This window comes from Phyllopteryx taeniolatus, chromosome 11, assembly GCF_024500385.1.
Source record: "Phyllopteryx taeniolatus isolate TA_2022b chromosome 11, UOR_Ptae_1.2, whole genome shotgun sequence".
In the NCBI taxonomy this organism is placed as follows: domain Eukaryota; kingdom Metazoa; phylum Chordata; class Actinopteri; order Syngnathiformes; family Syngnathidae; genus Phyllopteryx; species Phyllopteryx taeniolatus.
Window position 1 is genome coordinate 26,840,690 of NC_084512.1, and position 27,816 is coordinate 26,868,505.

The window sequence follows — 27,816 nt, forward strand, 5'->3', positions numbered from 1 at the left end:
GAGAGCGAGAGAGAGAGAGAGGCAGTGTTTAGTCATTTATTTCTGTTATGGTGTTTTCCCATACCACCCTGTCTTCATAAAGTAGTAAATAGTCCAAGAGGTGACAAAAGTCAGTATTCATCATTAGAAAAAATGTTGTTGTTTTTTTTAATGGGGCAGAGTATTAGATCCTGAGGACGAATCAGTCAATTGTGTGATTGGTCTTCAAGGTTGTACTGAGCTTATTACAGCTAGAACTGTGACACTTGACCATTGATCCTACATTACATATTAACGACTATCAAATATATGCAATACAAGTATGCAAATGTAAAGGAGAAAGACAAAAAAAAGCGGGGCAGTGTAGCGAACCCTGACGTACACCATCATCAGTCAGTCTAAAGCTGTTTTCTTAGATGCATTTTTGTTGTTGTTTTCAGGATTTTAAGGGAATTCACGAAAAACCATATCATGCCACACAGAATGCAAAATGCAAACAAAAAACTGGCGCGAAGTAGTAGACCCTAATGGCTAAAACTGTCTTGATGTATCTTTTGAGTGGTCTGAAGGTTTCAAGGCATCAAACAACTCCATAACACAGAAGCTATGTCAAATATCTTACGCAAGACGGTATGTAAAATAGGCAACCAAAGTGGGACAAAGTAATAAACCTTGTTTTCGGCTGTAAAGTGTGTAAAATGGTATGAGAAAATAGTTAGATGCATGGAAAAGCTACAAACTAGACACCATCTTAAGACAGAGTAAAACTAGCATCTGGGGGTGTGTGTGTGGGTGTGTGCGGGTGTGTGCTTATCTGGCTTCCTCTCGATATGCAGATAATATTAAAAGTAGCTGCGCCTGGCAGGCCACTACATTGGGCCCATTTTCATAGTCACAGAGGAAGTCAAACAAGAAGTGGTGCCAGAAAGGGCACAAAAACTCACCATGCTTTCCACTTCTTTACAAAAGCGCAGTCACACTTCTCCATTCTGAGGCAGAACGTCAAAAAATTACCTGGTTGGAGTTCCCAGAATAGACTGCGAGGTGAAGTAACTGCAGTGTGGTGACCTCCTGCAAGGTGAGGAGAAGGGTGGGGGAAGTGCAGATGTGATGACATCCTCCCTCATGAAAGACAGGAATTACACAAGTTTTGTTTTTGTTTTGTTTTCTTCATTTTGAAACTGATTGTATTTTGAAATATCCTCCACGCAGAACACTTGTACATTACTGTAAACTGTCAGAGAGGTAGCCGTTTAACAATGTGAAACGATCAATTTCATTTTCTATGGTCTGCATCACACTTTTAAGCGGGCGACCAAACGCCCTTTTTTTTTTTTTGTAAGACAAGTTACTTTTAGTAACCTTTGACCTTGGGTCAGCATGCATTCTTCAGCTGTCATTCGGCTCGTGTTTCAGTTAAGTGTGAGAAGTGGTGAAACAGCATGCTGTCCAACTACCAGTGACAAATTCCTTGTGTGTTTTTGACATACTTGGCAAATAAAAGAGGATTCTGAGGCACACTGTTATTTACATACACAGTGGAACCTCAGGTTTCCTATGCCCTAGTTTTCATGATTTGGTTAGAAACCTTGTTTTTTTTTTGGGGGGTGGGGGGAGGGTAGACATTTTCTCCTGGTTCGTACGTCCGCTTGGTTTTTACATTTATTTCACATTGTTTTTGGATGTAAAGAGATTGTTATTTTTTATTCTAGATCTAAATATCAAATCCAAATCCAATCTATAATTGTTTTTGTTAATATGTTTGGTTGTCTGGAACGGATTAATTGTATTTACGTGATTTCCTGTGAGAAATATTGCTCTGGATTTCGTATTTTGGTTTTAGTCAGTCTTTTCGGAACAGATTAATCACAAAAAACCGAAATAGAAAACGACGAAACAACTTCATGAAAAGCTCAATTGTCATATTGTCCACTCGTTCATCTTATCATAATTATAGATGCTGTAAGTGTTCAAGGCCGGAGTGTGTGGGCAGACGCCTGGCGCTTTTCACGTCTTCTACTGTAGGTAACCTCGAGTCATGCGGGAATACTTTCTTTTAGGATTGTTTACAGGACGTGCCAGTTGCGAGGAGAGACCGTGCGTGGGAAATGACGAACGAAAGTAATAGGAGCGACGCCCAAGCTAAAATGCACATTTTCGTGCAAGATAGAATCTAGACATGTTAGCAAGGGCGAGCGAGGAGTTCAGATCCACTGCATCCCCTCCTCTCAGTTGAAGACCGGAGTCACTCTGCAATCATTGGTCCTGCTGTATTCAAAATACTCAAGTCAGCTCACTTCACAACATGCACCAGTTTAGCAGATAGTCACCGATTTCAAGCTGCTTATTGCCACGCCCAGTTGAAGTTGACTTTCAAACGAAACATAAAACAAAGAATTGCGCGTTTTGCATATATAAGAACCAAATAGCTTTGCCTTTTGAAGGTCCACTTAGCTTAAGGCTAACAAACAATGATAAAAGCCATAGACGGGCTAAGGAACAGCATCCGTCTCAAAACCCTTGCAGCAATGGATATTTGAACTCAAAGGGTGGAGCAACACATGTAGACAGACAATATGACAATACTTACAGGTATATATATATTCACTAAGCTCCCCGAAAAACATAACTGCAGCATACTGAGGAGTTGTGACCGTCTCCATGTAGATCTGTGTCTGTATTATGCCACCCCCAGGTTGTCAAGGCGCACACCAGAAGGAGCCGCACAATCACAATGAATTACTCATAATGCACAAAATGGTTTTTTTTATTGTTCTATTAAATCATGTTATTTCCATATGTTTATAAAAAGTACAGGAGGAGGTTGGAACAGATTCACGGCATCGCCATTCATTTGAACGGGGAAAGATGATTTGAAATTCGAGTGTTTTGAGTTTCGAGCATGGTCACTGAACGAATTTAACTTGCATCGCAAGGCACCGCCGTGCTTCATTTTAAGCCAAACGTGAAACAGAATTCTGTTTATTTTCAGAGCAGCTTTTTCCAAACTGTTCAAGTAGTCAAAATCATGTTTGTGATGGCTCAATTTTAACATTGGAAATCATTTGATCGTGCAGACCTACCTAATGTTGTGCAATGTACAGGTAAAAAGAAAAACACTGACGCAAAGGTGTGGTCTTTTGTTCCGGTTCACCACAAGCTGACCGTGAGACACTCCTGTGTTGCGAGACGTGAGAAAGGCTCACAGCGACACTCCCACGTTGGCTTATTATGAAAACAAACGTGACACGATGTCTGCAGGAAGAAAGCTGCTGTGATCGGAATGATTGCGATGATAATTATTATGAGTTGGTATTGAGAAAGGCGGAGGCCACCTGGGTTGGTTCTTCTTTGTTTCAGGACAAGCATTCCTTTTTCTGCGCAAATATTTCCTCTATCAGCAGAATGTAGCACAGTATTTTTGATATAAACACAGCTCAGGAAAAAAAAAAAATGCAATTGGATTGGCGAGGGTTGCACAATCACTCTTCCTTTTTGAACATCCAGACAACGTGTGATGAAAGAACTTGAAGAATGACCCAACTGTGTGAGGTAAGAGTTAGTACTGGAAGTATCCTTCGACTTAAAACCGTAAGTAATTTAAAAAAAAAAAAACATGGAGGCAACGTACCGCACATACCTGCCATGCTTTTGTTTTGAAAAGCTATTTATACTTTAGTTTTCAACCACCATCAAAGTGGCGGGTTGAAATATTTGTCGTGTCTCACTTTACGATGACAAAAATAACTTTTTTTAAATTAGAATTATGCTGAAAGGCCAAAACATGACGTATACTTGCACAATCCATGTACAACTTGACCAAGTCATTGTTATTATTATTAATAATAATAAAGATTTATACATCTATTATAAATGATAATAAAGTCAACCACGAGGGTAGGGACGGACTTTGCTGTGAACAGCGAAAACCCGTGAGACAAAGACTATGGCCTGACTAAATGAAGCTTCTCCCCTCACTTCTACATAGTTGCTTGCCAACAAGATGACGCCAAAGCAACATTTTGTATATTAGACATGGCGAAAACAGGTGAGTTTGTCAGCGAAGAATGGAGGATAAGTGCCCCCGAAAATCGCAGGCAACAGGCAAATTTGTGAATGCCGAACCGCGAATATGGTTTTCATTGTAGTCTTTTTTTTTTTGCTTGATACTGTCAGAGATTTGTTCATTTATCGCATATCACAGTTCAACGTCTGGTTCCATGGTTACCATCACATTTCTCCCATTTCCCATCATCAGTACCCTTCTGCGGTGGCATTATTATTATCATTATCATTTAGCTACAGGAGAGTGTCAAAATGCTAAAAATGGCTCTCGGCAGGATGAAATGCAGGGTTTATATGCACAATAATAAACACATTTTTACATTTATATTACGGCAACACTGTGTTGATGAAAAAAGCCTGAGCCAAACTGATGGGGTTCCTCAGGGCTTACTACTTTGACCCACTTATTTGACCAGATTTAGCATACTGCATATCCATCCATTTTCTATCGTGCTTGTTCTTATAAGAGTTGCAGGTAAGTTGACTATTGTCTATCGCAAAGCTGACTTAGGCCGTGGGACATGGTCAATTGCAGGGTACATATAATCAAACAACCATTCACACAATTTAAGTCTTCAATGTACCTAACGTACGTTTTCGGGATATGTGAAGAAGTCTGAGAACCCGTAAAAAAAAAAAACAACGCACACCCAAATCTCAGAACTGCGGGAGAGAAGTGCTAAACAGGAGGTAACCGTGCTGCCATACTGCATGTGATGTATATTTTTATAGTTCTCTGTATTTTTATTACACGAACAGTCCTGAGATAATGAAGTGCATGTGATAATACTTGCCTATGATTACTTTAAAAAGGAAGTAATAAAATAGGAGGACATAAATGGATGGCACAAGGCTTTAAAATGCACTAAATGAGCAAGCGTGTGTTGTCTTTGTTATACAGTAGATAAATATGAGTGTAGAAAAGGGATGGGAGGGGCAAAAAACGTCTGCAGGATGTTACAGCATTTCATCTCGTGGTCTTGGCATGAGGACTCCACAATGTGGGTGTGGAATGTTAATAATTTACTTAAAAGTCTTGAGAAGGGATTTTCAGGAAGCAAAACCGGAGACACTTTAAAACCTGAACATCTTTGATCATCCGGAAGACACTCGCAGTTTGGACCCTCGTGAGCATTTAAAGATGAGATGAAGTGACTTCCAGGAAACGGAAGACACTCGCTATCAGCGAGCTGAACGCACACGCAGGCCACTGAAGGCCTGGCTATCTCGCAAGTTTGACCGCGATAGCGCAGTCAGACGCAACATAGAGCGCATTAACGGAGCGCAGTTGCATGAACATAGTTGGAAGGGAGCGTGAGAGGAGACTGGGTGGGCCACTTGCTTGCTTGTTTGTTTGCGTGTTTCTCATTTGCTGAGGAATGTTCTCACAGCTGCTGGAAAACTGGAGATTAGAAGACATTGTTAGGCATAAATGCTGCTTGTCCACCACTTTCAAGTGCCACAACCACTGCTGGAATGTACACGCCTTCGGAAGAAACATAATAAAAAAAAAAAAAAAAAGTTCTGATCTCCAGACTAAAGAAAGAGCCACTTAAAAGACTGCAAACGTTCTGATGAAAAAATTCAGCTGGTGATGATAATGCTGAGCTCCTTTGCCTGTGATTTGGGAGCTAGGCTGGGGAAATATCCAGAGCCACTGTCAGGTGACAGCCGACCCCTAGCTGAAATACTATCATGCAAAAACACACACGTGGCTGTGAAGTCATTGGCTGGCTTGCTTTTCAGGCTCTGTTCCTGCAGTCATTGGGCAGTCCATTTGTCAGTCATTGTACAAAGGATCAACGATAACACTGCACGTGAAATTACATTTTTTATTGAGGTTTTCATGGTGTTGGGTGAGGAAAAAGTTTTTAAAAAGTAGGCTTATTAGTACTGTTTTGAGTTGCTCATTTTTTTTATCATGCGTAATCTACTGATTTGGCAGGTTTTAAAGGCTAAAGTTAAATATTCTGTCATAATACAAAGTTGTTTGGTGATAAAAGTAATTACAGTAAAAGGAACACTAACATAACTAATATCTTCAAATGATATGAATTAGTAAGTTATTACATCATAATTTCACAATTTGCTTCCAAGAGGAGTTTTGCTTTTTTAAATCTGTTTTTATTCAAATGAGAATTTAAAGTTCATGGGCCTTAAAGCCCAGAGGGAGTTCATACACACACACACACACACACACACACACACGAGTGTTTTTGTAAGTGCCTGTAAATGTGTGATACCAAAACACAACAAATGCGTTGCTACTAAAGGAATTTTTTTGAGGCATATCTTTTTTTTTTTTTAATTCATGACATCAGACACATAAGAAGTCAAACTTGGTTGAGTCACTAATTTTGCAAGCGAACACTGCGAGTCCTGTCATGTGTGGGGGGGTGGGGGTGGAGGGGGGGGAACACCCGGAACCAAGCAAACGCCTGTTTTTAATTACTTACTCAGTTTTGAATGACTTTCATGGAACATTGCCAACCACACACAAACATACACAACTCACCAAAAGTTAGGAATATTAGGCTTTTGGGTGAAATTTTAGGATGAACCTAAAATACACCAAAACCTTTACAGTACTGAAACAATCAACAGTTGGAGCGGTTGAATTAAGTTCACCTGTAAAAGTTATAATGCATTTAGGTTCAACCTGAAATTTCATTTTAAAGCCCAATATCACGTAACTTTTTGTGAGTAGTGTATTTTAGTGTGTGCTCCCAGCATTCAGTGAACCTGACCAGGAGCAAATACAAAAATAAACTGCGTGCAGGGTCTTTATCTTCGACACAGAAACACTTGTGTCTTTGCGCGAGTCGACAAACCGGCCAGCAACCTTCAACTTTACAGAGAACTACATAGAAACATTCTATTTACAAATGGGAAGAAACTAAGTCTGCATTCCCATACAGATTTCCTTCCAGATTACCTGTAACACATGCAGAAAGGCCACCTTGTCTGTCTGTTGTTCGAAGGTCGTATAAGGCTATGAAAGAACTCAAGGTTCACCGTGCGAGCATCGGGAAGCCAGGCAGCGTCAGCGGCCCGGTTGCGGCCTCCAGCAGGACGGGAGCGAGCCTCAGCAGGTCTCTGAGCGGGATTCCCAACCGGCCGCTGCTGGTCAACAAGTCCCTGAGCGAAGTGCACCCTTGGAGAGGAGAGGACGCAACAGTTGTTCGTGGAAGTTACGGAAAACTCTTCCGGTGCATTTTTTTTTTTTTTTTTACAAAATCAAATAATCTGCGAGCCATGTGATGTGTTTCAGGGTAATGTAAGATGATTTTGAAATGATATCCAAGTGTTTTGAGATCATCATAGTTTGTGGTATATTTACAGTCTCAACTGTTAACATAAACAATTGTAAAAATGTTTAGGTGGAGAGAATTACTCCCAGTTTTTCATTTGCAGGGCTTGCTTTTGCATCTTTTATCTGCCTTGTTCTGATAATGCGTCTGTGAGCCAGCGTTACGTGGCAATTCAGGAAATTGACATCGTACCGCCCCAAAAGAGAGTGTCTCCGACCCACAGCATCCTTCAACCATTTCCTACCATGAAGCTGCGCAAGTTTGTTCCTGAGGCAGGGCACAGAGCGATAGACCAGGAAGCAGGCCAACATGGGAGAACGGGCACCATCCAAGGGGACCTCGCCGCGAACGTAAGCCCTCAACGCTGAGCTGTTGTCTGGAGGAACAAATGCACATAATAGTTTCTTTGCGCTTTCAAGAATCCTACTGATTTGCAATATTTGCCACCAGTGAGAAATCTTCAGAAAAACCCCCCAGGGTTTATTTTTCAATGTAAATGTTGGTGGTGTTGATGTTACAAGAGGCTTGAAATAATACTGTATTAAGTTTGTGTCCAAAAAAAACACTTGGATCAAATACCAAGTTGTGTTTGGTTCAAAATGATGCGGCATCAAACGTGACAGTCTTTTCCCCTATTTACGACCTGTTTTGAGGCAGCGAGATAACTAAACCGGGACCGGCCGAGCCATTCGGTTCGACGGCTCATTTTATATTAAATTGTTGAACATTTAAAATGTTAATTTATAAAGAACTGTGTTTACATACATGTTTTGACCAAAGGGATTTTATTTTTACCCACTAGAAAGCAATTATATTCACTTGATCTGTAAAGAAAAAAAATATTGAAAAAAATGCTTCAAGGCCTGTTTGGTATCAGGAGAATTTAAATAAATCCCAGCAAGCAAAACTTGTTTTTAATACAATGTTCCCCATCATACTCATGATTTACTATACACAAAATCTAATGTGTGGACTTTCTTTGGGAAACTATACTTCGTTATTCGCTGAAAATTCTATTTGCTGTTTCTGTGCTCAATCCGTAGCCCATTCTAATACGTAAGCATTGATTTGGCACCATCTTAAGGCATCTTGGTGCCAAGATTTTTTGTATTCATTAAAATCCGAAATTTGAGAGCAAAGGTAACACCATACATTTATTACCCTACTTGAGCTTTTACCTTTGAGCCATTGGTCCAGCGCCACGTCCACCTTGTTCTTCATGACGGGTAAGAACTCCGAGGAGAGCAAGGCGTCGCGGCAGTTGGCGGGACGCCGCAGCACCCGGCTGTCCCACAGCTCCACCACCAGACGCATCTGCCACAAGGCGAAGCTGTGCTGCAGTTCGCCGCGACACAGAGCACCGACCCCCTAAGGCGAGGAGACCCCGTTAGAGACGCGATGCGAGCCATGTCGGACAAGCGGGCCCGTCGATGCGATTACCTGCTCGATAGCGACGTACGTGGGCAGCATCTCCGGACATTCCCGCGTCACACACTCGTACAACATGGCCGAGAACAACGCTACCGTCTCCTCCCTCTGCAAGGATACTGGTGTCATTTTATGCATCAATGGGTTGATTTTAACATTTACATCGTGATTTACAGGAGAAATCAAAATCATATCGTGCAGCCCAATATCATAGTTTGAGGTATATTTATGTTTTAAACGATTACTATAGGCAATTAAAATCCCTTTTAGAGGCGTGTCAATTATTCAAGGAAATTCGCAGTTGGGCCCTGTGCCTATCCCCCATGAATATCGGGGATATTCCCGACAGATGTGTGTCAATGAGTGGCTTGAATTGATTGGTTCATGATGGCATAAATTTAATCAAACAATGTTACACTACAAAACGACAATTTCTCCTGCAAGATGGGAACAGTGATCTTTAAGGAAGGAAGGGGCAACCCAACTCAAATGCTCACTGTAGAAAGTGTACATCATGTACTGAGACACGTTCCTATTAGAGTCATGCAGTTTCTAAGAATATCCTCTCTCCAATTGTATTTAAAAAATGTGTTTGCTGGTTCCTCCATTACCACCGCTCTGCATAATTTTTACTGTCCCCAAAAATATTTCCACACATTTGGGTGCCACACGTGTTCTCGTGAAGCTCAATGAACATTAACCAGAGCAGTTTATCTCTAGCACCACCATGAGGATGGCGTTCGTGCGCGCACAACTACCTTGCGAGCACCTGCTTGTGGCGAACGGCGTCTACTCACGTGCTTCATTCCGTCCGACGTCTTGCAGAAGAACTCGGCGAAGGAGAGCAGGGCGGGCTCGGAGGTGAAGGTGGAGATGGCCTCCAGCTACACACACATGCCAGGCAATTAGTGACATTTCAAATGTTATGTATTCTGGTAAAGCTAAAAGTTTCAAGTTTTGAGTCTAGAATGAAACTCATCCAGTAAATAACAGAATTTAAAAATGTCGTTTAAATGCTTTCCAATTGGCCAAAAATGGCCGCGATAGAGCCAAACGGAAAAGGAAAAAATGTTATGTAAACAGTATTGTGTATATAAAGTTGAAAAAAAAAAAAAAACACACTGTAGGGACATTTCATTACATTACATTACACAAACAAATGTGTATTTTTCTCAATAGTCTGAAGGAGTTACCTTGAAGGCTCTGACTCCAGAGTTGCGCTGGTTGACAGCGGAGGCCAGCAGGCTCTTCCATCCCTGAGGGTCGTCCTTGTAGGGCAACTGTCCGGCTCGGAGTTTCACGTACAGCACGCCGTCCCTGGAGAGGATGGACCTGAGTGGCGGCAGAGACAAACCGTTGTTTAAAATGTGCCCACCAAATAAGCAAACAAGATCAGTGCGCCCCTTGAGGAAAGCATCGTTTCTCACTTGAGGTGCTGCCCTTCTTTGATCAGGTCAATAGAAAGCTCCCAATAACGAGGACCCTTCACTCGAACCTGGCCGGAGGGAAACATAAGGCAGCAATGTTAAACTATCAACACATTAGTCCAGAGACGCTGTGGTCATGATTCATTTTGATTTTTTTTTTTTTACCCGCTTGAGGAGGTGCAGCTCAGGCAGCATTGTGGGTGCCATTAGCTCCACCGTGGTCTCGTCGTACCACTCGGTTTTCTGCAAGGAGACAGAAAAGATCAGTGTCTCACCATGCAACCAAAATATTTGAATAACGCAGTGTAGGTGTACAACATTGTAAACTACAATTACACTAAGCATGTGTTGTTGATGTGAATATGCAACAGTGTTAATTAAAAGTGAGCATTATTATCTTTATGAAGGCACTTTTGTTATGTCAGATGTGTGTCTACATTAAACATTGGTTAGTTCGAGTTTGAAAGCTCTACATGCACTAAAAAGAATCTACTGTATGTTAGTAACCCGATTACTTCGTGCATGAGAAGAAATAGGACCCGAGTGAAAAGGGAAATGCAAGCCAAACAATGCAAGCATAGCGGTTTTAACGCATCGCAACTGGACAAACAAAAAGCTGCCGTAGCAACAAAACACTTACATTTCATACAGTGAGCCATTTTTTTCAATGTCAACTGATAGATGGCAAATTTAGTGGCAGTTTAGTGGATGAAGTGAAATCAGCACATGTTGCATGTTACTTTCTCACCTTTGAGGAAGTGTCGCCACGGACGCGCAACCACAAAGAGGAAGTAGGTACAATGACGTGGTAGAATTGACTCAAAGACTTCAACGGTGCTCCCTGTTACCTTGTAGGTGACCTCAAGGAGGGCGTAGCAGGGCTTGAGGGAGTCCACGTCCACCGGCACCAGGAGGCGGGTCTCGGCGGCCAACACGGTGAGGTGTCGCAGGGCCTGCAGGTGGTAGCTGCAAGGATATAGACGTGACAAAAAAAAAAAGAGGAAGGCAAAAACATCTTAATGAATATTTCTGAGGCCTTGTGAAATTGTTTTTAAAATCCATATCCGTGCCTAGGTAGGACATGTAGTAACACATATACAGTAGATCCGCGATATTCGCAGGGGGTAGGGACCAGGCTGGACCATGAATAGCGAAAGTATATATATAATTGCATTGAAAACAATAAAATAAATATTGATTTTTTTTTTTTTAACCCACAAAAACCGTGAATAGGTGGCCAATGAGCAGTTTTGGGGTTGTTTGCGAATAGGTGAATCTGCGGGGTGCCGAACTGCGACTATGTGCACTGTATTCATATTTCAAATTTTTGGGAACACTGGCTATAGCACCCCCTGAGTCGCTGAGCGATATTACAGGTGAAAAATTTGCCTTGGTGCAGTTGTTTAAATGATTGATGTGTTCATCTCACCGGTTGTCAGTGCTGTGTGAAGGGAAGTGAGGGTAGAGGGCACACAACAGAGCGGCAATGGCTGAGTTGGAGGTGCTCAAGCTGAACCTGAAAAAAAACAAAAAAAAACATTATTATTATTATTGAACCATCACTGCTTGCCAAAAATGTGAGACATGCAAAACAAAAACGAAAAAAAAAGGTACAGTGAAAGTGTACACCCCCCATTTTGAGTAGGAGCATTGCTGTCTCGCTGTGTTTTGATAATAACTCTTGACACCATCCAGCCTCTCCAACATAATAGCTCCCGCTGTTTTAAGTGTGTACTTCGAATAAAGGAGCCATTATTATTATTAAAAGAAGAGACGGGGGGGGGGGGACAATGGATCAACTCTCACTCACAATGGATGGCATCTCCTTGTGCTACACATCATGAAAATGGCCTTTCCGTGTTACGTACAGCCATGGAAAAAAATTATTAGACCACCTTTGTTTCTTCAATTTCTTGTTCATTTCCATGCCTGGTAAGACTGAAGGTATATTACCTGAAGAATACACTGAACATGACAAAAATGCAGCTGATTCCACAATAGTTAATGTCCTATTTGACATGCTTCGTCTTAATGGTATTCCCATTGAGTTTGGTAACTATCAAGAAAACCATGGAAAATTGCTATTTCCCTGACTATGGTTGGAATATTTTTATCAACTCTTTTACAAAGAATACCAGAATGTGAATTCATTCTGGTTGGATAAAAATTACATTGGAAATGAGCAGCATTCCACGCAGAAGGTCTATCTGATGGCGGCTATGGTGCTCGTTGAGGTGCACTGTGAATTTTGGTCAGCATAGGAGGTAGATATGTGAAGTGAATGATATCCAGCCTTCCTTCTACAGAAGAACAGAAACAAATAGGGTACTATGATTTATTTGAAAATTTAAAGTAAGAATGAGATGACAAATTTCAGGGAACAAAAATGGCTCTTAAGTCTTTCTTTCTTTGTCTTTTTGATTCCAAAAGGACAATGAAATAAATAGTCAACGGAAGCACCAGAGTTACAGTTAAGGTAGCGAGTTTTAAATTCTTAATTTTGTGCTTATCTTCTTTTAACGCATGTATCGTAATGTGAGGTCACCGGGGTTGTTACACCGCATGATCAATGCTATCAATGCTAGCCCATTTATGGCGTCGTGCATTGTTTGTTGGCATTAAGCTAGCAGAACTTCGTACGGCAAAGCTATGTGGTTGTTTTAAATACACAACATGGACATCTTTTTGTCTTCTGCTTAGCTTGGCAGTAAACTTCAACCGGGAGTGGCAACAAGCAACTTGTTTTCTTTTTTTTGGAAGAATTGTTCACTATCTGCCAAAGTGCTGGTGACTTGAGTGCACTTTGGTCCATATACCTCACGAATAATGGGGGAACAATGTAATGGCATTTTGTGTGTGCTCATGTTGGCGTCGCACCTTCCCCCTCCCAGGAAGAGCATGCCGAGCGCCATGTGATGAGCCATGTGGAAGCCGTAGTTCATCTCGCCGCCAGTGCGGTAGTGCAAGAAGCGGCAGAGCTGCAGCACCTTCAAGTTGCCCGTGCCGGACATTACCATGGACATGGACAACAAAATCATGGACAGCGCCGTCTGCATGTTGTAGCAGCCCGGCTCCTGCGGGAACGAGAGCGGACGTTGGTGGACATAAACACAGTCTGTCCATTATATATGTAAAGACTTACCACAGCGGCTGTACCGTAGAAGGACATGACCTTCATGAAGCTCTTGGCAAAGTCGTAGAGACAGTCGAAGGCGTCAGAGTTGGCGGAACCAGCGAAGCGCAGCCCCAGCGCCATACAAGCTCCGGCCGTGATGTAGTCCTGCACTTGGCTGAGAGAAGGAAAAAAGACCACGTGTCAATGTGGAGAACAAAATGAACAATCCATAATTCCCTGAATATTTGTGGTTCAATATTAGAATAAAGAATAGAAGAATAAGAAGCTACATGATGGTGCCAAAACCTTGTGTCAAGGGTTGTTGAAGTGATACAGCTCAACTGATGTTCGTGGAAGTTCGAGAGTCTTTGACGCATGCACTGTATATGTACAGTACATGCGCACTTCATTTTTTGTCGAGATCGAAACATCTAAGCCATTTGTTTTTAAGAGTGTACAGCATGCTGTAAAATGGGCTTGAAATATTATCACATTTGTTTTGAGACTATAATTTGCTTCATATTTCTGGTTTAAACCAAAACATATATCGAAAATGTTTTGTTTTTTTTAATGAGGGTGAGGAGGCATCATTTACGCTTGTTTTTTCTCAGTTCACAGCAGGGACTGAACATAATGACAGGGATGGCGGTATAAAGTCAGAAACTCACATCCATGTTTCCATGTTAATGTTTTCTGGTGAGTCCAAATGAGTCCCCCTCATAATCTGAACAACAACAAAAAACGCATACATTTAACAGTGAATCAAAACAAACAATGTACCATAATATCTATCTCCTGTAGAATACACTCGAGCATCAGGCGCACCCCCAAAATTGAAAACAAGATTTAAAACTAATTTATGGCTTTTCTACTCATAGACCTAATTTCACAGTGAAGGACATTTTTACTACAGCTATGTAATACACACACTATGGAATTTTGAAGATTATTTTGGGAAAAAATATGTGCATTATACATGAGAAATTCCGGTAAATGTTTTCTATTTGTGTGGTTTCTCACCTGAGGTACGTTACTTTTCACCCACTCTTTATTAGGTAGGATTTCATCCCACATGATGATACACCTGGCCAGGGTCTTGTGGGAGGAGCAAGGAGAGAATTAACTATTATTGTGGTGGTACAAAATTGCAAAAATGATCTCATACGGCACACTAACCCTGAGCAGAAGAAACTCGGGCTTGATGAAATCCAGCAGGAACCAAGTGTCTGGAGGCTTCAGCCAATCAGCTATGGACCTGGTCAAGCACAAAGTATGAATACGCTTGTTTCCATTGCACCCTCTCCACCGAACATATTAAATTTGTATCTGATTAATCAATGGAATAATTGATAGAAAAAGCGATTCTAAATGTAATTCAATAGCAGCAGCAGCCCTAGAATTAATTCATTAATTAATTAAGAATTAAGACTTTTGAAGCAGTTTACCAAAAAAGGCATCCATAGATATACAAATGCTGAGTAAAGCTTTTGTTACTTTGGCAACCGGGAGCAAAGCTATGGTGTTGCGACAAAGCGGTAGCTACTCAGTGTTGCCAACACGGCAAGTTTTCCAACCCTTCTCCTATGTTTCAAAAAAGCTGTAGTGACTCTTTTTGTGTGTTATTGAAGACTCAGAGACTCCCTCCAGAGCGGGAGATGTTCACCCCTGTGCAACTGAATATCGCTTAAGCAGTAGTAATAGTAACACTGTTTTGACCGTTTGTCTGTGTCTGCTTAATAAAACACCCAGAAGTCAGTGTGCAATCCCAATCAGAATGGTCACTTTTCTCACCGGTTGTTGGTCTTTAGGTAGATCATGGCAAGAGCCAGTGTGGCTCCGGGAAACGTCACATCCACATTGATTGTGTCGCCCTCCTGTAAACAATCATTAATACACTTCAGCGGTATGCAAACTACCATTAACACATCCAGAAGTGCTGTTCCTGTTCGGGTGATACAGTTATTTACGCACCGCAAAAGATTGTCAGTGTTGTAAACTGTTCAATGTACCTTGATCTGGTAACTGGGAGACTTGTGTCTCTCTCTGCTGGCTCCGACCGGGGCCCTGCGGTGTCCCCCTACCATGTACTGATACAACTGCTCCGGGACATTCAGGTCGCTCATCCCGATCAGGTTGCTGCCTTGCTGCAGGGGAGGACAGGAAATAATGTATACTTTGCAAAAGCAATGATCTACCAACATGTTGAAAACTCTGGAACCAAGGTACGTGGTTCCAAGATAGAAATATTTTGGAGAGGTCGCCTTGTCTCACCTATAAAGGCAAAAGTGTTTCTATGTGGTCTATGTATATACTGTAGGTATTTTGGGGGGTATATATGTGGAGATTGATTCTGCATATATTATGGTATATTTATGTATATCGGAATGCACTTCTTGATGGAGGTAATGGTGAAGGGTTAGGATTTTGTTCTACTCCTTTTCAGACTGGCAGTACAAAATGTTTTCAGTATTGGATATTTAGTAAAGTAAAATTTTCCATTGCTTTGTTTTTTGTAAAGTAAAAAAAAAAAGGGAAAAAAAGAAAGAAAAAAGATAAAAGATCTATTGTTGGAGATTTAAAAATGTCCAACATACTGTTTAAGTTTTGAAAAAAGGACAAAAGATAGATGATTTTTTTTTTTGTAGCTTTGAAAGTTGATGCAAGTTAATGCTGGGAGTACGGTTTGGTACCAGAAGAAATACAGCAAATTCCAGAGAAGCAAAACTTGTTTTGATTGTTATTTGAGTTTTCTGTTAGCAAACAGGGGAAAAGCTATTCAAAATCGTAACTCAGATTTTTGTGGGAAAAAAAAAAATTAATAAAACAATTTGGGGATTTTATTCACTTTAATTCATTAACACCCAGCCCTAAGAGTAAATAGTGTTTTTCAATGTGACTTACCCCGAGGCAGACCATGCCGAGCGCAAGTCCTGCAGCCAGGGAATAGGACTCCCTGTCTGTGCAGCATTCCATCTCCGGACCAGGAGGTCGCCCTGAAATGAACACACACATATACAGAAACACTTACTGCACGTAGTAGCTAGTGTTAATGAAGTGGCAAGACAATAAATCCATGAGTACTCTACTCACCTATCTCTGACTGTAGAACTTCAGCAATGTGTCTGTGCCCTGTTCCCTGGTACACAAGCCCAATGCCAATTACAGACGCAACCTGCAAACAGAGGGGAAAATTGTGTCCTTTTAAAATACAGTGGTGCCTTTAGGTACCCACTGTGACCCACGGTGAACCACATACTTCGTCCTCTAGCTTAATGCTAATACATAATGGGAAACACACTTATAACCCTTTAAGCAACTGATATTTGAACTCAAATCATCATTCATGTATGTTTGTATTTTTTTTATTTAATGAAATGCAATATTATAGAGTGTTTTTTTTTCTCATTAGAAAAACACATGACAAAATGTTATGTTGTTTGTTTTTGGGAGGCTGAAACGGATTCATGGCATTTCCGTTCATTTCAATGGCGAAAGATGATCTGCGATACAAGTAACTTGAGTTACAAGCATGGTCACAGAATGAATTAAACTTGTATCTCAAGCCACCACTGTTTAGGCAAAAGTATAAACCACATCACTATAAAATTCATGCTCCAGTAGAAAATCCACATTAAAAAAAAAACCCAGCATATTATTGATGCATGATAATCATACCTGAATGTTATGTGGAACGTCCAGCTCAGTGGAGGTGGGAGGTAGCAAGGCGGGGATGTGTATGCTTAGCAGGCGTGTGGTCGACACGTCCATGGTGCCCAGTCGGGCCGCAGCCACGCCCAGTAGGAGCCCGATGCTGGTCATCTCGTGGCCCTGTCAGAGACATGCTCAAGTTGAGCTCTTAAGCTATAGTTTTGCTTCGGTTTTTCTTTTAAATAAGGCTCGAACATAACAAAATGTGGAAAAAGTCAAGTGCTGTCAATACTTTCCGGATGCACTTTACAAAGAGTCATGAGCACCTTGTTGAGGTAGTCGTGTATGTTGAGTGTCCCCAGCTTAGTGAGGTGCCCGTTGAGGCCCAGCGCCATGAGGAAGCCAGCGTGCTCATTGGCCATCTCTTGGTTCTTGTTCTTGTTGTAAATGATCCAAGCCGAGTCCACCTGAACACACGAGCGGCGGGCCACTTCGTTTATTTGCGCATAACCACGAGAACAGGTCACAGCCCGGTTGTGGAGTCTCACCTGCGACGCGGGCGCAATCTTGAGTCCGGCAGCCACGCCGTTGTGGAAGCTGGGCCAACTGGTCATGTTAGCGGGAACGTCAATGTTGCCACTGTTCAGGTCAACCATGGTGTTCCTGGGCGGGGCACGACCTAGGCCACATGCAAACGTGCAACGTTACGAACACAATGTCAGAATTAATCGGTATTTTGAAGCAGTCTCATGGCTAAATCAAATTCATTTGTTTACAAGGGTCCTGGCTCCGAAGGGGTTCTGTTCCTACGGCGGCGACGTCACCCAAAGATGTACCTCGCCTTAATTTAGCGCTGGCCTACGCTAACGCAGTAGTAAAGGGATAATTACTCTAAATACGGTCAAATATCAACTTCCTGTGCATTTTTGGGGAATCAAATCATCTGTAAACCATATAAGTTTGAAAATATTTCTTAAGTCTTTTGGGATATTGTTCATTATTACTTGTATCTAAGGGCACCACTGTTATTTCATTACCTGTGAGGTTGAGTTTGGGTATGGGCAAAAGTTCCGTGGGTACAGGCTGGTAGGAGAACAGAGTGAAGAGGCCCCTTCCCACTGGGAGGGACATAGTCCTTTGACACAGCTGAAGGAGTCTGGAAAAGGCGCAAGGTGATAAAGAAGGCATTCAAATGAATGAAGTGAAAGATATTACTTATTCGTTCTAGGACACGGGCAAAGGGGGACTCACTTGTTCTCTTTCTCCTCTATGTACTCATGGTCTGAGACTTCTGGGAGCTGGACCACGCTGACCCGGACTGGCTTGGAGCTCTGCAGGAGCCTTCGGACCTCCTGGATCCTCAGATCCTGACTCCAGATCAGCCCTGTGACCTATTGAGTGTGTGCGATAACAACCGCTCAGAACTGCAGGTTTTTGTCATCCAGTGATACTTTGCGGTGGATGCGCTGTCTGCTCGACGACCAGGTGTACCTCCTGGATGATGTCCGACATTCCATCCTCCTCCTCGTCTGCCTCTGTGGTCGCGGGAGGATCTAAGGACAAACTGGAACCCACAGACTGGACACACACACACACACACACACACACACACACACGCAACAGTACAATATGAAATATTTACACTGTAGTGATGACTTTTAAACATATTCAGACTCACAGCTTTGCTCTTCGCCAGCGTCATCTTGTGGGCTTGTCTGGTGCGGTCCTGCCGGCCGATCAGCAGGCAAACTTCCTCCGACCAATCGGCGCACGGCTGCTCCCGGCAGTGGTAGACGGCGTCTCGGATGGGCAGAGCCGCGCCGAACGGCACCGACTCCAAGTCCTTGAGGGTGAACCCTGAGCCACAGAAGGCAAGGCAACAATATTTGTCTAAAAACAAAAATATCCATTGAAAGTGTGATAAAAGCAACAGAAAGAGGTTTACCTTGCGAGGTGAGCCAGACCACGAGCTGCTCAGCGAGAGTCTCACTGCAAGACTTGACTGGATTCACACTCGTTTGTCTGCAATCGAGACAAAAAAACATGACGAATACATTAATTATAATAAATCAAAAATAAAAATACACAAATGAAATAACCACCGTCTTTGTTCAATTTTACCCCCCTTCCAACTTTTATAATCAAATAATGTATTTTTTTTCTTCTTTTACTGCAATTTGTTATTAACTAACATGAGATCTAGTCATTAGTGTAAAAGATCAATTTCTTTGTATTTTTTTTAACCCTTCAAATTTCATTTTTTGGATTAGAACCTAGAATGCGGGGGATAGGGGCCAAACCTGCTGCAAATAGCCAAAATCTGCCAGTAATTAACGGCGCCCTCACAAAAAGGATTATAATTACCTATAGATGCCATAAGATGGTCGCAAATCACTACTTTTGTCGAAATCAAACTCCTCGACTCCCTTCAACATAGTTCCGTTGTCATCAAGAAGCCACAAGATGGTGGCAAAGCACTACTTTTGTCCAAAAGAAGCACCAAATACTTTTTATTGCTTTGGCCTGAGCACAGAAACTGCAAATTGTTGAGTACTACTATGTTTCTTATTGTGGTTGTAAAGCATATCGAGAGCTGTTACTAACATTTTGGATTGGAAAATGACAAGAAACACCCCAATGAATTAAACTTAAGTACAAACCTGCTTTTCCCATCCCTGTTGCTCTACACAGTACTACTTTTTAATCATCATTGATTTATTTATGAGGATTAATAGAATAAATCTATGACTTGTTAATTTTGTTGCATTAATCGTATTTCTATTTCTGTTCAATGCAATGGACAAATGAGCACTGTGAGCTGATTTACCTTCTGTACTGTGGCTCAGTGATCTTCTGGCCTGACGAAAGAAAGACAGAAAGAGGTCAACGAGTTCAATAATTAGTGCCACCGCGCCTCTGGTGTATTGTTTGCATTCGGAGGGCGCAAATTGAAAATGCGTCAGCACATTCGATGCTCGATTGTTCCCACCTTGGGAGACGATAACATTTGGGTGAACACGCACAAAAATAAAGGCCCGGATTGCTATTACACTATATACGGAAGTCAATGTCCAATCTTTAGTCAGTGATTTTGAATACCACATCAAATACCAGCAGGGAGTTGTCGTCACCACAATCTCCTTTTCAAAAAAAAACCCCATGTGACAGCTAATCCCGTGTCACACGCTTTTATTTTTGCTTCCTGAGGCAGTGTGCAGGGCTTGACAGACATGCACACACGCGGTGGTTGATGGCATGCGCACTGACCTGCAGAGAGCTTCACCAGGTACTTGGACACGTTGGATGTGGTGGCATTGTCGTCACCACGGATGTACAGAGCGTAACTCTGACAGTAGACAGAAAGAAAAAAAACATAATAAATCCGAGAAATTAATGTACAGGGGGCGGCACGGTGGACGACTGGTTACAACATCTGCCTCACAGTTCTGAGGACCGGGGTTCAATCCCCGGCCCCGCCTGTGTGGCGTTTGCATGTTCTCCCCGTGCCTGCGTGGGTTTTCTCCGGGCACTCCGGTTTCCTCCCACATCCCAAAAACAGGCATGGTAGGTTGACTGAAGACTCAAAATTGCCCGTAAGTGTGAATGTGGGTGCGAATAGTTGTTTGTTTATATGTGCCCTGTGATTGGCTGGCAAGCGGTTCAGGGTGTACCCCACCTCCTGCCCGATGATAGCCGGGATAGGCTCCAGGGCTCTTGTGGGGATAAGCGGCTCAGATAATGGATGGATGGATGGATGGATAATGTACAGGGCATAGGAAAAGTTATTACAGTAATTGTACACTATAACAATCCAAGCGGGTGTCAATTTTTTTGTCCAAAACATTCAATCGTGTGTTTACGTCACTGTACTGCCCCCTTTATGAATTAGTCACCACAAAACAAATGTTTAAAAGCGAGACTACTTCTAATTGCATCATACATAACAAGGAAGGTTGTGTTCCTTGCTGGATGAATCAAAGGTTGAACCCATCCGGCGCACTGGCAAATTACAGTATGTGCACTTCTCGACAAATAAAAGGGCATAATTGCCCTTCATGCAACATACACACACGGAGAACTCTTTACCCTTACGCACTCAAACCATGTACAAAAGACATCGCTCATATCCAACAACTATGCTTTTGTTTTTGTGATTTTGGACATGTTTAATGACTTTAGGGTGTACGAGAGCAGACGTACCAGAACCAGCAGCCGGACCCTGTGGCAGATGCCGGGCAGGTAGGGGAAAGGCGGGACCTCCTCTCCTCGTAGGCAGCAACTAAGCCAGCTGAAGATGCAGGGAGGCTCCGCCCGCAGGAAGGAAGGATGCTGCATCTGATCAATCAGAGCTGACGAAATATAGGAAGTGTGAAAAGAGGCATTTGTTGCACCCAAAAGTGCATTCTGAAGTCTTACACTGGTCCATGAGGCAGCTCTCTGTCAATCCACTCATTAATGAGGGGTAGTCTCTCCAGTACAGATCCACATAGTCGTCCAACTGGAGGTCCCTGCAGAGAAAATTGCGTTTACATCACTCGGGATAGTGCAGAAAAATACTTTTCAATGGACATATGACAGTGTCGGTTCTTGATGTACTTGTATACCTGGCATATTACTGTGTGTAGTACTGTGCAATTCCCAGATTTGTTGCTTTTAATTACATTTTCCATTTGACGTAGAAATACAGTAAATAATAGGACAGATCCAGTAAGATATTTTCCAATTAAATGTATCACCCTTTACATTCTAACAAACTTTGGAGCTCAAAGACCACATTCAATTTTGTACCTAAACATGGGTCAGCTAATTATGTTAAAATGTGTCAAATGTCAAACGTGTAAAATTGTTTATTTTAATAAGAAAATAATACTTCTTGACCAGGACACTCTATCACTTTAACTTCCGTCCATCCATTTTCTGTACCGCTATCCCAGCTATCTTCGGGCGAGAGGCGGGGTACACCCCGAACTGGTCGCCAGCCAATCGCAGGGCACATATAAACAAACAACCATTCGCACTGACATTTAACTTGAGATTTTGAATCTTGAGTTCAATAAACAACAAAGTTAAATAAAGGTTAATAATAATAAAAAAGATGATTATTTCTCATTTGTTTATCATAATTTCCCAATAATTTAATAAAATATAAATGTTAAATGCAATGTAATCATTCCCCCTTCCAGATGACCAGGCCGCAATGGATGTGGAGTGGGCAACATTCATCACATAGTCTGCTGCTGAACAATATTGATCACAATGGCAAGATGCAAAATAGCAATGGCATTATACAATACGTCACAGGGCACGGTGGGCAAAAGTCAATTGCGACAGTGTCATTACATAGAAACATACTACACATAAGCACTAAATTGGAATGGTCTTAATCATAAAAGCATGGTCTGCCATAAGATGGAAAAACAGCTCATGTGGGGAGTTTACTGACTCTTTCAGATAATAATAAAATATTATGTACATTCAGCCTGTATTTGCTCCACAAAGCCACTGAGTTTATTTACACGTGTGTCGAATGGCATCGCTGGACACGTGGCCACGGTCCGTTTGCTACTCAAGATAATTGTTGTGTCACTCTCCGCGCTAATAAATATTTCACCTGCCTCCCCTTCGTCTTCATGCAACGAGTGCAGGAAGAGGAGGAGGGGGCCTGAGTGCTGGAAGATGACAGCAGACCTACGGGATGATGATTTCAGCCGCTTTGTGAAGAAACAAAGAGGCCCCAAGACAAGTACAGACATGAACAGTAAGTAAGCGCCATGCATGTGTAAAACCAGGACAAAAAAAATTGCTTCTCCTCTCCCCGTGACATTCAGCTTTGTTGTGGCGTGCTAATTACGCGCGTTCTGAGTCAGACACGTTCCCTTTTTTAACTTCACATAATCAATGATTTTTAATTTAGCACAGAGCTTCATCCCACTCAGCTCTACGTGCCCATTTATCCGAATTGGTGGACTATAAAAGCGGACAAGGCAGTTTTAAAAAAAAAAAAAAAAAAAAAGAAAAAAGATGTGGTGCGATGAAAAAAAAAATAATTGAACCGAAGCAAAAACAGAAGCGAGAGACAGACCCGCTTCGACATTTCTCAAAAATCAAAGGGTGAACAGCGAGTACGTTTTGTCAAATGTAATACACCACTCACAAAGCGTTAGGGATCTTGGGCTTTGGGGTGAAATTTCAGGATGAACCGAAGACGTGAAAAAAATACAATAAAATAAAAAAACATTTAAAAATACCTTTAAAGGTTACAGTCAATTCTGGGTTTATCCTGGAATTCCATCCAAAAGTCGAATATGTGTAACTTTTTCTGGAGGAGTGGAGAGGATCAAATGATTGTAAAAATAAAATCTTAACACAATAGAAGAAATCATGTCAGAAATTCTCAATGGGAAGGAAAAAAAGTAACATTTTGTGTACTTGCAGTGGATATAAAAAGTATACACACACCTGATGAAATGCCAGGTTTTGGGCATATTAAAAATAATGATACCAAGATGAATAATTTTAAAGCTTTTCCCTCCATTAATGTCACCTACAACCTGTACAACTCAACTGAAATAAAATCTTTTGATGAGGGGACGTAAAAATAACTGGCTGAAATAATGTGATTGCACAAGTGTGCACCCCCCCTCGGAGAACTGGGATGTGGCTGTGTTCAGAATCGACAAACCCATTTAAGCGGGTGGCTCAGCAGCAGACATACACCAGTGCTCCCCATTATCTCAGTTGTTACCTCCCATCGCCAAAAGATATTAAAAATGAATACATTGACTTGTACATGTTCTAGCCCTCTATTAATGATGAATAAAGTATAAAAGTAATTCTTTTAACTTGGCCTTATTTAACCTGGCATTTGAACAGGGGTGTGTACACTTTTTTCTGCTCGTGGGTTAAACTATTTGTCCTGACTGCGTCCCTGCTGAACACACCTCCTACAATCAGGCCTCTTCAGCGTGACAGAAACAAAGTGGCAAAGGTTAAGTGAGCGCTGTGATTGGTGACAATGACGGAGAACGTGGCGTGGGAGTCTAAAGGCCCCTTCAGCATAATTGGCCAGTGCTCATTTTCACCACGTGAATCTCAACAATGAATAGACCGTCCCATTTTATTCGACTTTGAAACAGTACTTTTGACCAAAATCTGGTCTGAAGTACATCAATGGAAGCATTCTGGGAATGGAGTTTGATTGTGGGGTGCTTTTTTTCCCTCTTCTTTTTCAAGTGTTGCCACATGCCGATTGTAAAAGCTGCCACCCGAGGTGCCAAGCTCTCAATACCTACCAATCCGCCTGAGATGAGACGCTCATTAGTGAAGGTGGAGTTCCTTAATGCTCCTTAGAAGGAGCGCGACATAAACAGCGGCCTCCTTTACACAGAACCCAGCAAGCAAATCAGATTCCACAAAGAGACGAGTGGCAGTTACCTGGCGAGCTGCTGCAGCAGACACACCAGAGACGAGGCCCTCTCCCGGTGCAGCTCGTTGAGCAGCAGCTCCTGGTAGAGCAGGTGGAGAACGTAAAAGAGGGGCGGAATGTATGCGAAGAGGGGCGCCGTATTGTCCAAAGTGGGCGAGGAGCCGGAGGGCAGCAACGACTGGAAATCAAACAAGGGACGCAGGAAGTGAAGTGAACTTTTCAGAAACACGTCTAAGACTTGTCTTCGCTGTTCATTGGTAGTTATCGATTTGGTCGCATACCGACGACGGGTCCTCCGCCTCCGGAGCGACGCTCGCGCCGAAGCCACTAGGGTCCGCTGGTCTGCCGACACAATCCATCTGGCGGTGGTAATGACATCTCAGCAAGTATTCCCAGTCCTCAACAGGGAGCAGGCAACACACATGGGTTTGATTAGTTCATTACTCGGCATAATTAGAACAGAAATGTGTTGTAGTCTTACTTTGAGGCTGGATTTACACAGCGTGGTTCAAGAGACACAATTAGCATTTGTACACTGAAATGTTCGTAGAACATGGAACTAAACAGTACCGAAAAAAATAAAATGATCAAATAGAGGCATTAAGATGAAAATGGACCTGGCGTCTAAATTGAGCCTCAAGGACTTTTTAGTCTGAAAATTTGCAACTGCTCTCCGAAACAAAACGCTCCCGTGGCGGAAAATTCCTCGACAAGCAACGCGAGTTCAACAGCTTGTTTTCTGATTTTCTGTGACTCATGTGTCACGCAAACACAAACACAAAAACACACACATGCATAAGAAGAACATACTGCAGCTAGCAAAGCACAGTCTGAGCCCCCAGCTGGTTGACATTTGACAGTCATCTTCTGCTCTGACAAGAACACAATGGCCACAAGCTTTCATGCTCTTCCATGGGGAAAATGAGATATTGAAACATTATGCTAACACAGCCGACAGTCAGGGCACGCCGAAAGATGCTACAAACCAAGTCTGCCTGATATAATGTACACGACACAGTGTTACCAAACAGCTCGCTGAACAGCATCGTCAAAGAGATTAAAGAGCGACAGGTTAGCAAATGTGACGCATTTTAAACGACTTACCTTCAGATCGAAGCCTAGCGAGTGTGAATTACGTTGGGACAAGCAAACTTGTGCCCCACTAGTTGCCTTGGACAAGGCAATTCTATAATAGTGGTGTTTGTAGATGAGTCGAGCACTAAGCAAGCAACTATGCGCCTTCATTTGGGTCGCACATTTAATTAAGACACGTTTCCAAGTAACAATGTGAATGTATTATTTACTTTGGAAGAAATTAAATGCGCTCAAGTATGTACAGTATATCCGTCTTAATGCATTGCTGAGGTATCGGATCAGACTCGTGTCGAGCCATACTCAAAATCAAGTGTCTCGACTCGAGTTGGGAAAAGATTTCATTGGGACTTCTTAAGTCGGCATTTGATGGCCTATACAGTTAATAAATCATCAGGGGAAAAAAAATCTGAAAATATTTCACTGTGTGTAGTGAATCTATATAATAGATTTTGAATTGAATCGAGTATTTCAAAAATGTATTGCGACGCAACTGTATGACAAAGCTTAGTTTATTCTTAGTTACACACCTCATCAGAGCCTCCGTCACAGGGACGAGCTTTCTTGGCCGCAATCACCGGCGAGAGCGGCACGTCAAAATGCAGCTGGAGTAAGAGGAGGAGAAATATAGGTCACGTCAGAATGAGCTCTTCTCGGTTTTAATTAGGTGGGGGGAAAACAACAACTCACATTTTGCGTCCAGTTCAGGCGCTCCGTGTTGTAGCCCATCAGCGTCAGGAAACATGTGACAAACAGGTTCCACTCGCCGTGGGCACTGGTGCCGCCTGGGGCATTGTAGATGGTGTACCACTTCACCAAAACCTATGCAAAAAAAAAAAAAAAAAAAAAAAAAAAAAAAAAACCTGAGTTTATGTTCAACTTTATTTGTTAAATGGATGGACAGGACAAGCAAGTAGCTAAAGACTTAAAAGTGGACATAAATTTGAATGGTTGATTGCTCGTACACGGACAGTTGTCTTTGGAGTGCCAAACAAACAACAAGTCACCTAGCGCCACCCCTGGTCGTCATTGTACCCAAAGCCCGTTGGCCCCCAAAGATCAGGGTGGCAGGGACAACAGTGGCTCATTTCCATGAGACAGAAGAGCAAGAGTATGTTCACTGTTCTATAATTCTTTGTTTAATTCTTTTCTTTGTGTATTTTGACCAAAGAATGTAAGAGACCTTACATTAAGATCGCCACAAGCCATCGCTAGATTTATTGCCTTTTTGTTTTTTTGAAAGGTAGTCACGAGAGGCCTTGGAAAAGTTCGCAACACTGACGTGCACTAGCTTACTCGCAACGCCCTTCCGCCTCTGCTCGTTATAGTCACAAAAGCCCAACTCAGTATGAAAAATGAGGCAACCAATGCTGTAATTCTTTTATCCTTTGCATATTTTGACCATAAAATCTCAGAAAGTTTTCATCAAGACACCCGGAAACTGAAGAAGTCATTAATGAAAAACATGTCATGCCCTTAAAGTTTGTTTTCAATAAAACAACCGGGTCTGATGATCAAGTGTCTACAAACCTTCATGGCAGCATCCTTGGGCAGGATGAAGCGGATGGCCTGAAGACATTTCCTCACTAAATAAAAACAAAGGAGAAAAGGAACTTCAAAAGAACCTCTACACTCAAAAAAATCTTACTTCATTTCTAATATTCAACCACAGGAAATGAACATCCTTTGATGACCGCCAAAATAATTTAAACAAAACAACCAAGAGCCAGTGCTACAATGGTAACGGTCGACCAGAATATCTCCATTTGACATCCCAAATTGAAAAGGTCAGCGGCGAGGCAGATAAATGCCATTTCATTAGGGTCGGGCGAAAGCCTCAGCTGCAAGATTGATTACTAAATAACGGGCTGCTGCGTATAAGGTGCTTGTAATTAGGTGCAAACTGGGCGCGAAAGGTTGACTTGATATCTGAGCGTTCCACCTCCTCCGAGCTCGAGCCAGCATCGCCGCTGTGGCGCTGAGCCCTCCGAACGGGGATGAATCAGCGCCGATAATGAGGCGAGTGTACGACGTCATCCTGTAATAACAGGATCCGCTCCATGTACTGTACTTTTCGCAGGTCTGGAAAAACACACAAGCCTCGCCCCGGCATTATTACACCAGGTGACTGTTTATGAACTGGACAAGAAGTCACAGGTTACAGGTTGAAATCTTTTGTCTGCCGTCAATTTCTCTTAAATTTTTTTCATCATCTATTGTAATGTGTGTGTGTGTGTGTGTGTGTCTTGAAATGGCATCCTCAATACATCACAGTAACAATGTAGGGCGCATCTCAAACCTAATTTCCAGGACCCAACTGTTCTG

The 27,816-nt window shown here is 42.2% G+C and overlaps 2 protein-coding genes across 5 annotated transcripts in view; both read right to left on the reverse strand.

Moving 5' to 3' along the window:
• The window catches only part of arhgef33 (Rho guanine nucleotide exchange factor (GEF) 33), a 102,791-nt gene extending 101,778 nt beyond the window's left edge, over positions 1-1,013 (reverse strand). The window contains exon 1 of one of the 3 annotated variants that reach the window (XM_061789121.1): positions 924-1,013. The gene's annotated coding sequence lies outside the window, so the exon portion shown is untranslated. The remainder of the gene's footprint in view (positions 1-923) is intronic. The other 2 variants (XM_061789124.1, XM_061789122.1) reach the window with 2 other exon arrangements.
• A 4,852-nt stretch (positions 1,014-5,865) lies between these two features.
• Positions 5,866-27,816, reverse strand: part of anapc1 (anaphase promoting complex subunit 1) — a 33,300-nt gene continuing 11,349 nt past the window's right edge. The window contains exons 18-53 of one of the 2 annotated variants that reach the window (XM_061790252.1): positions 27,022-27,077; positions 26,182-26,313; positions 26,022-26,096; positions 24,681-24,797; positions 24,408-24,577; positions 21,390-21,481; positions 21,174-21,322; positions 20,241-20,319; positions 19,801-19,831; positions 18,919-18,995; positions 18,652-18,830; positions 18,465-18,551; positions 18,225-18,364; positions 18,011-18,129; positions 17,522-17,652; positions 17,300-17,440; positions 17,001-17,153; positions 16,416-16,497; positions 16,227-16,318; positions 15,335-15,469; positions 15,117-15,199; positions 14,502-14,580; positions 14,346-14,420; positions 13,994-14,049; positions 13,353-13,500; positions 13,088-13,284; positions 11,640-11,726; positions 11,059-11,176; positions 10,376-10,453; positions 10,211-10,278; positions 9,977-10,115; positions 9,581-9,667; positions 8,796-8,891; positions 8,534-8,723; positions 7,600-7,731; positions 5,866-7,198 (exon numbers count right to left, since the gene is read on the reverse strand). In XM_061790252.1, coding sequence (XP_061646236.1) covers positions 7,056-7,198; positions 7,600-7,731; positions 8,534-8,723; positions 8,796-8,891; positions 9,581-9,667; positions 9,977-10,115; positions 10,211-10,278; positions 10,376-10,453; positions 11,059-11,176; positions 11,640-11,726; positions 13,088-13,284; positions 13,353-13,500; positions 13,994-14,049; positions 14,346-14,420; positions 14,502-14,580; positions 15,117-15,199; positions 15,335-15,469; positions 16,227-16,318; positions 16,416-16,497; positions 17,001-17,153; positions 17,300-17,440; positions 17,522-17,652; positions 18,011-18,129; positions 18,225-18,364; positions 18,465-18,551; positions 18,652-18,830; positions 18,919-18,995; positions 19,801-19,831; positions 20,241-20,319; positions 21,174-21,322; positions 21,390-21,481; positions 24,408-24,577; positions 24,681-24,797; positions 26,022-26,096; positions 26,182-26,313; positions 27,022-27,077 — 4,013 coding nt within the window. In that variant the 3' untranslated portion in view covers positions 5,866-7,055. Of the gene's footprint in view, positions 7,199-7,599; positions 7,732-8,533; positions 8,724-8,795; positions 8,892-9,580; positions 9,668-9,976; positions 10,116-10,210; positions 10,279-10,375; positions 10,454-11,058; positions 11,177-11,639; positions 11,727-12,381; positions 12,511-13,087; positions 13,285-13,352; positions 13,501-13,993; positions 14,050-14,345; positions 14,421-14,501; positions 14,581-15,116; positions 15,200-15,334; positions 15,470-16,226; positions 16,319-16,415; positions 16,498-17,000; positions 17,154-17,299; positions 17,441-17,521; positions 17,653-18,010; positions 18,130-18,224; positions 18,365-18,464; positions 18,552-18,651; positions 18,831-18,918; positions 18,996-19,800; positions 19,832-20,240; positions 20,320-21,173; positions 21,323-21,389; positions 21,482-24,407; positions 24,578-24,680; positions 24,798-26,021; positions 26,097-26,181; positions 26,314-27,021; positions 27,078-27,816 lie in introns of those variants that run through there. The other variant, XR_009790842.1, reaches the window with a different exon arrangement.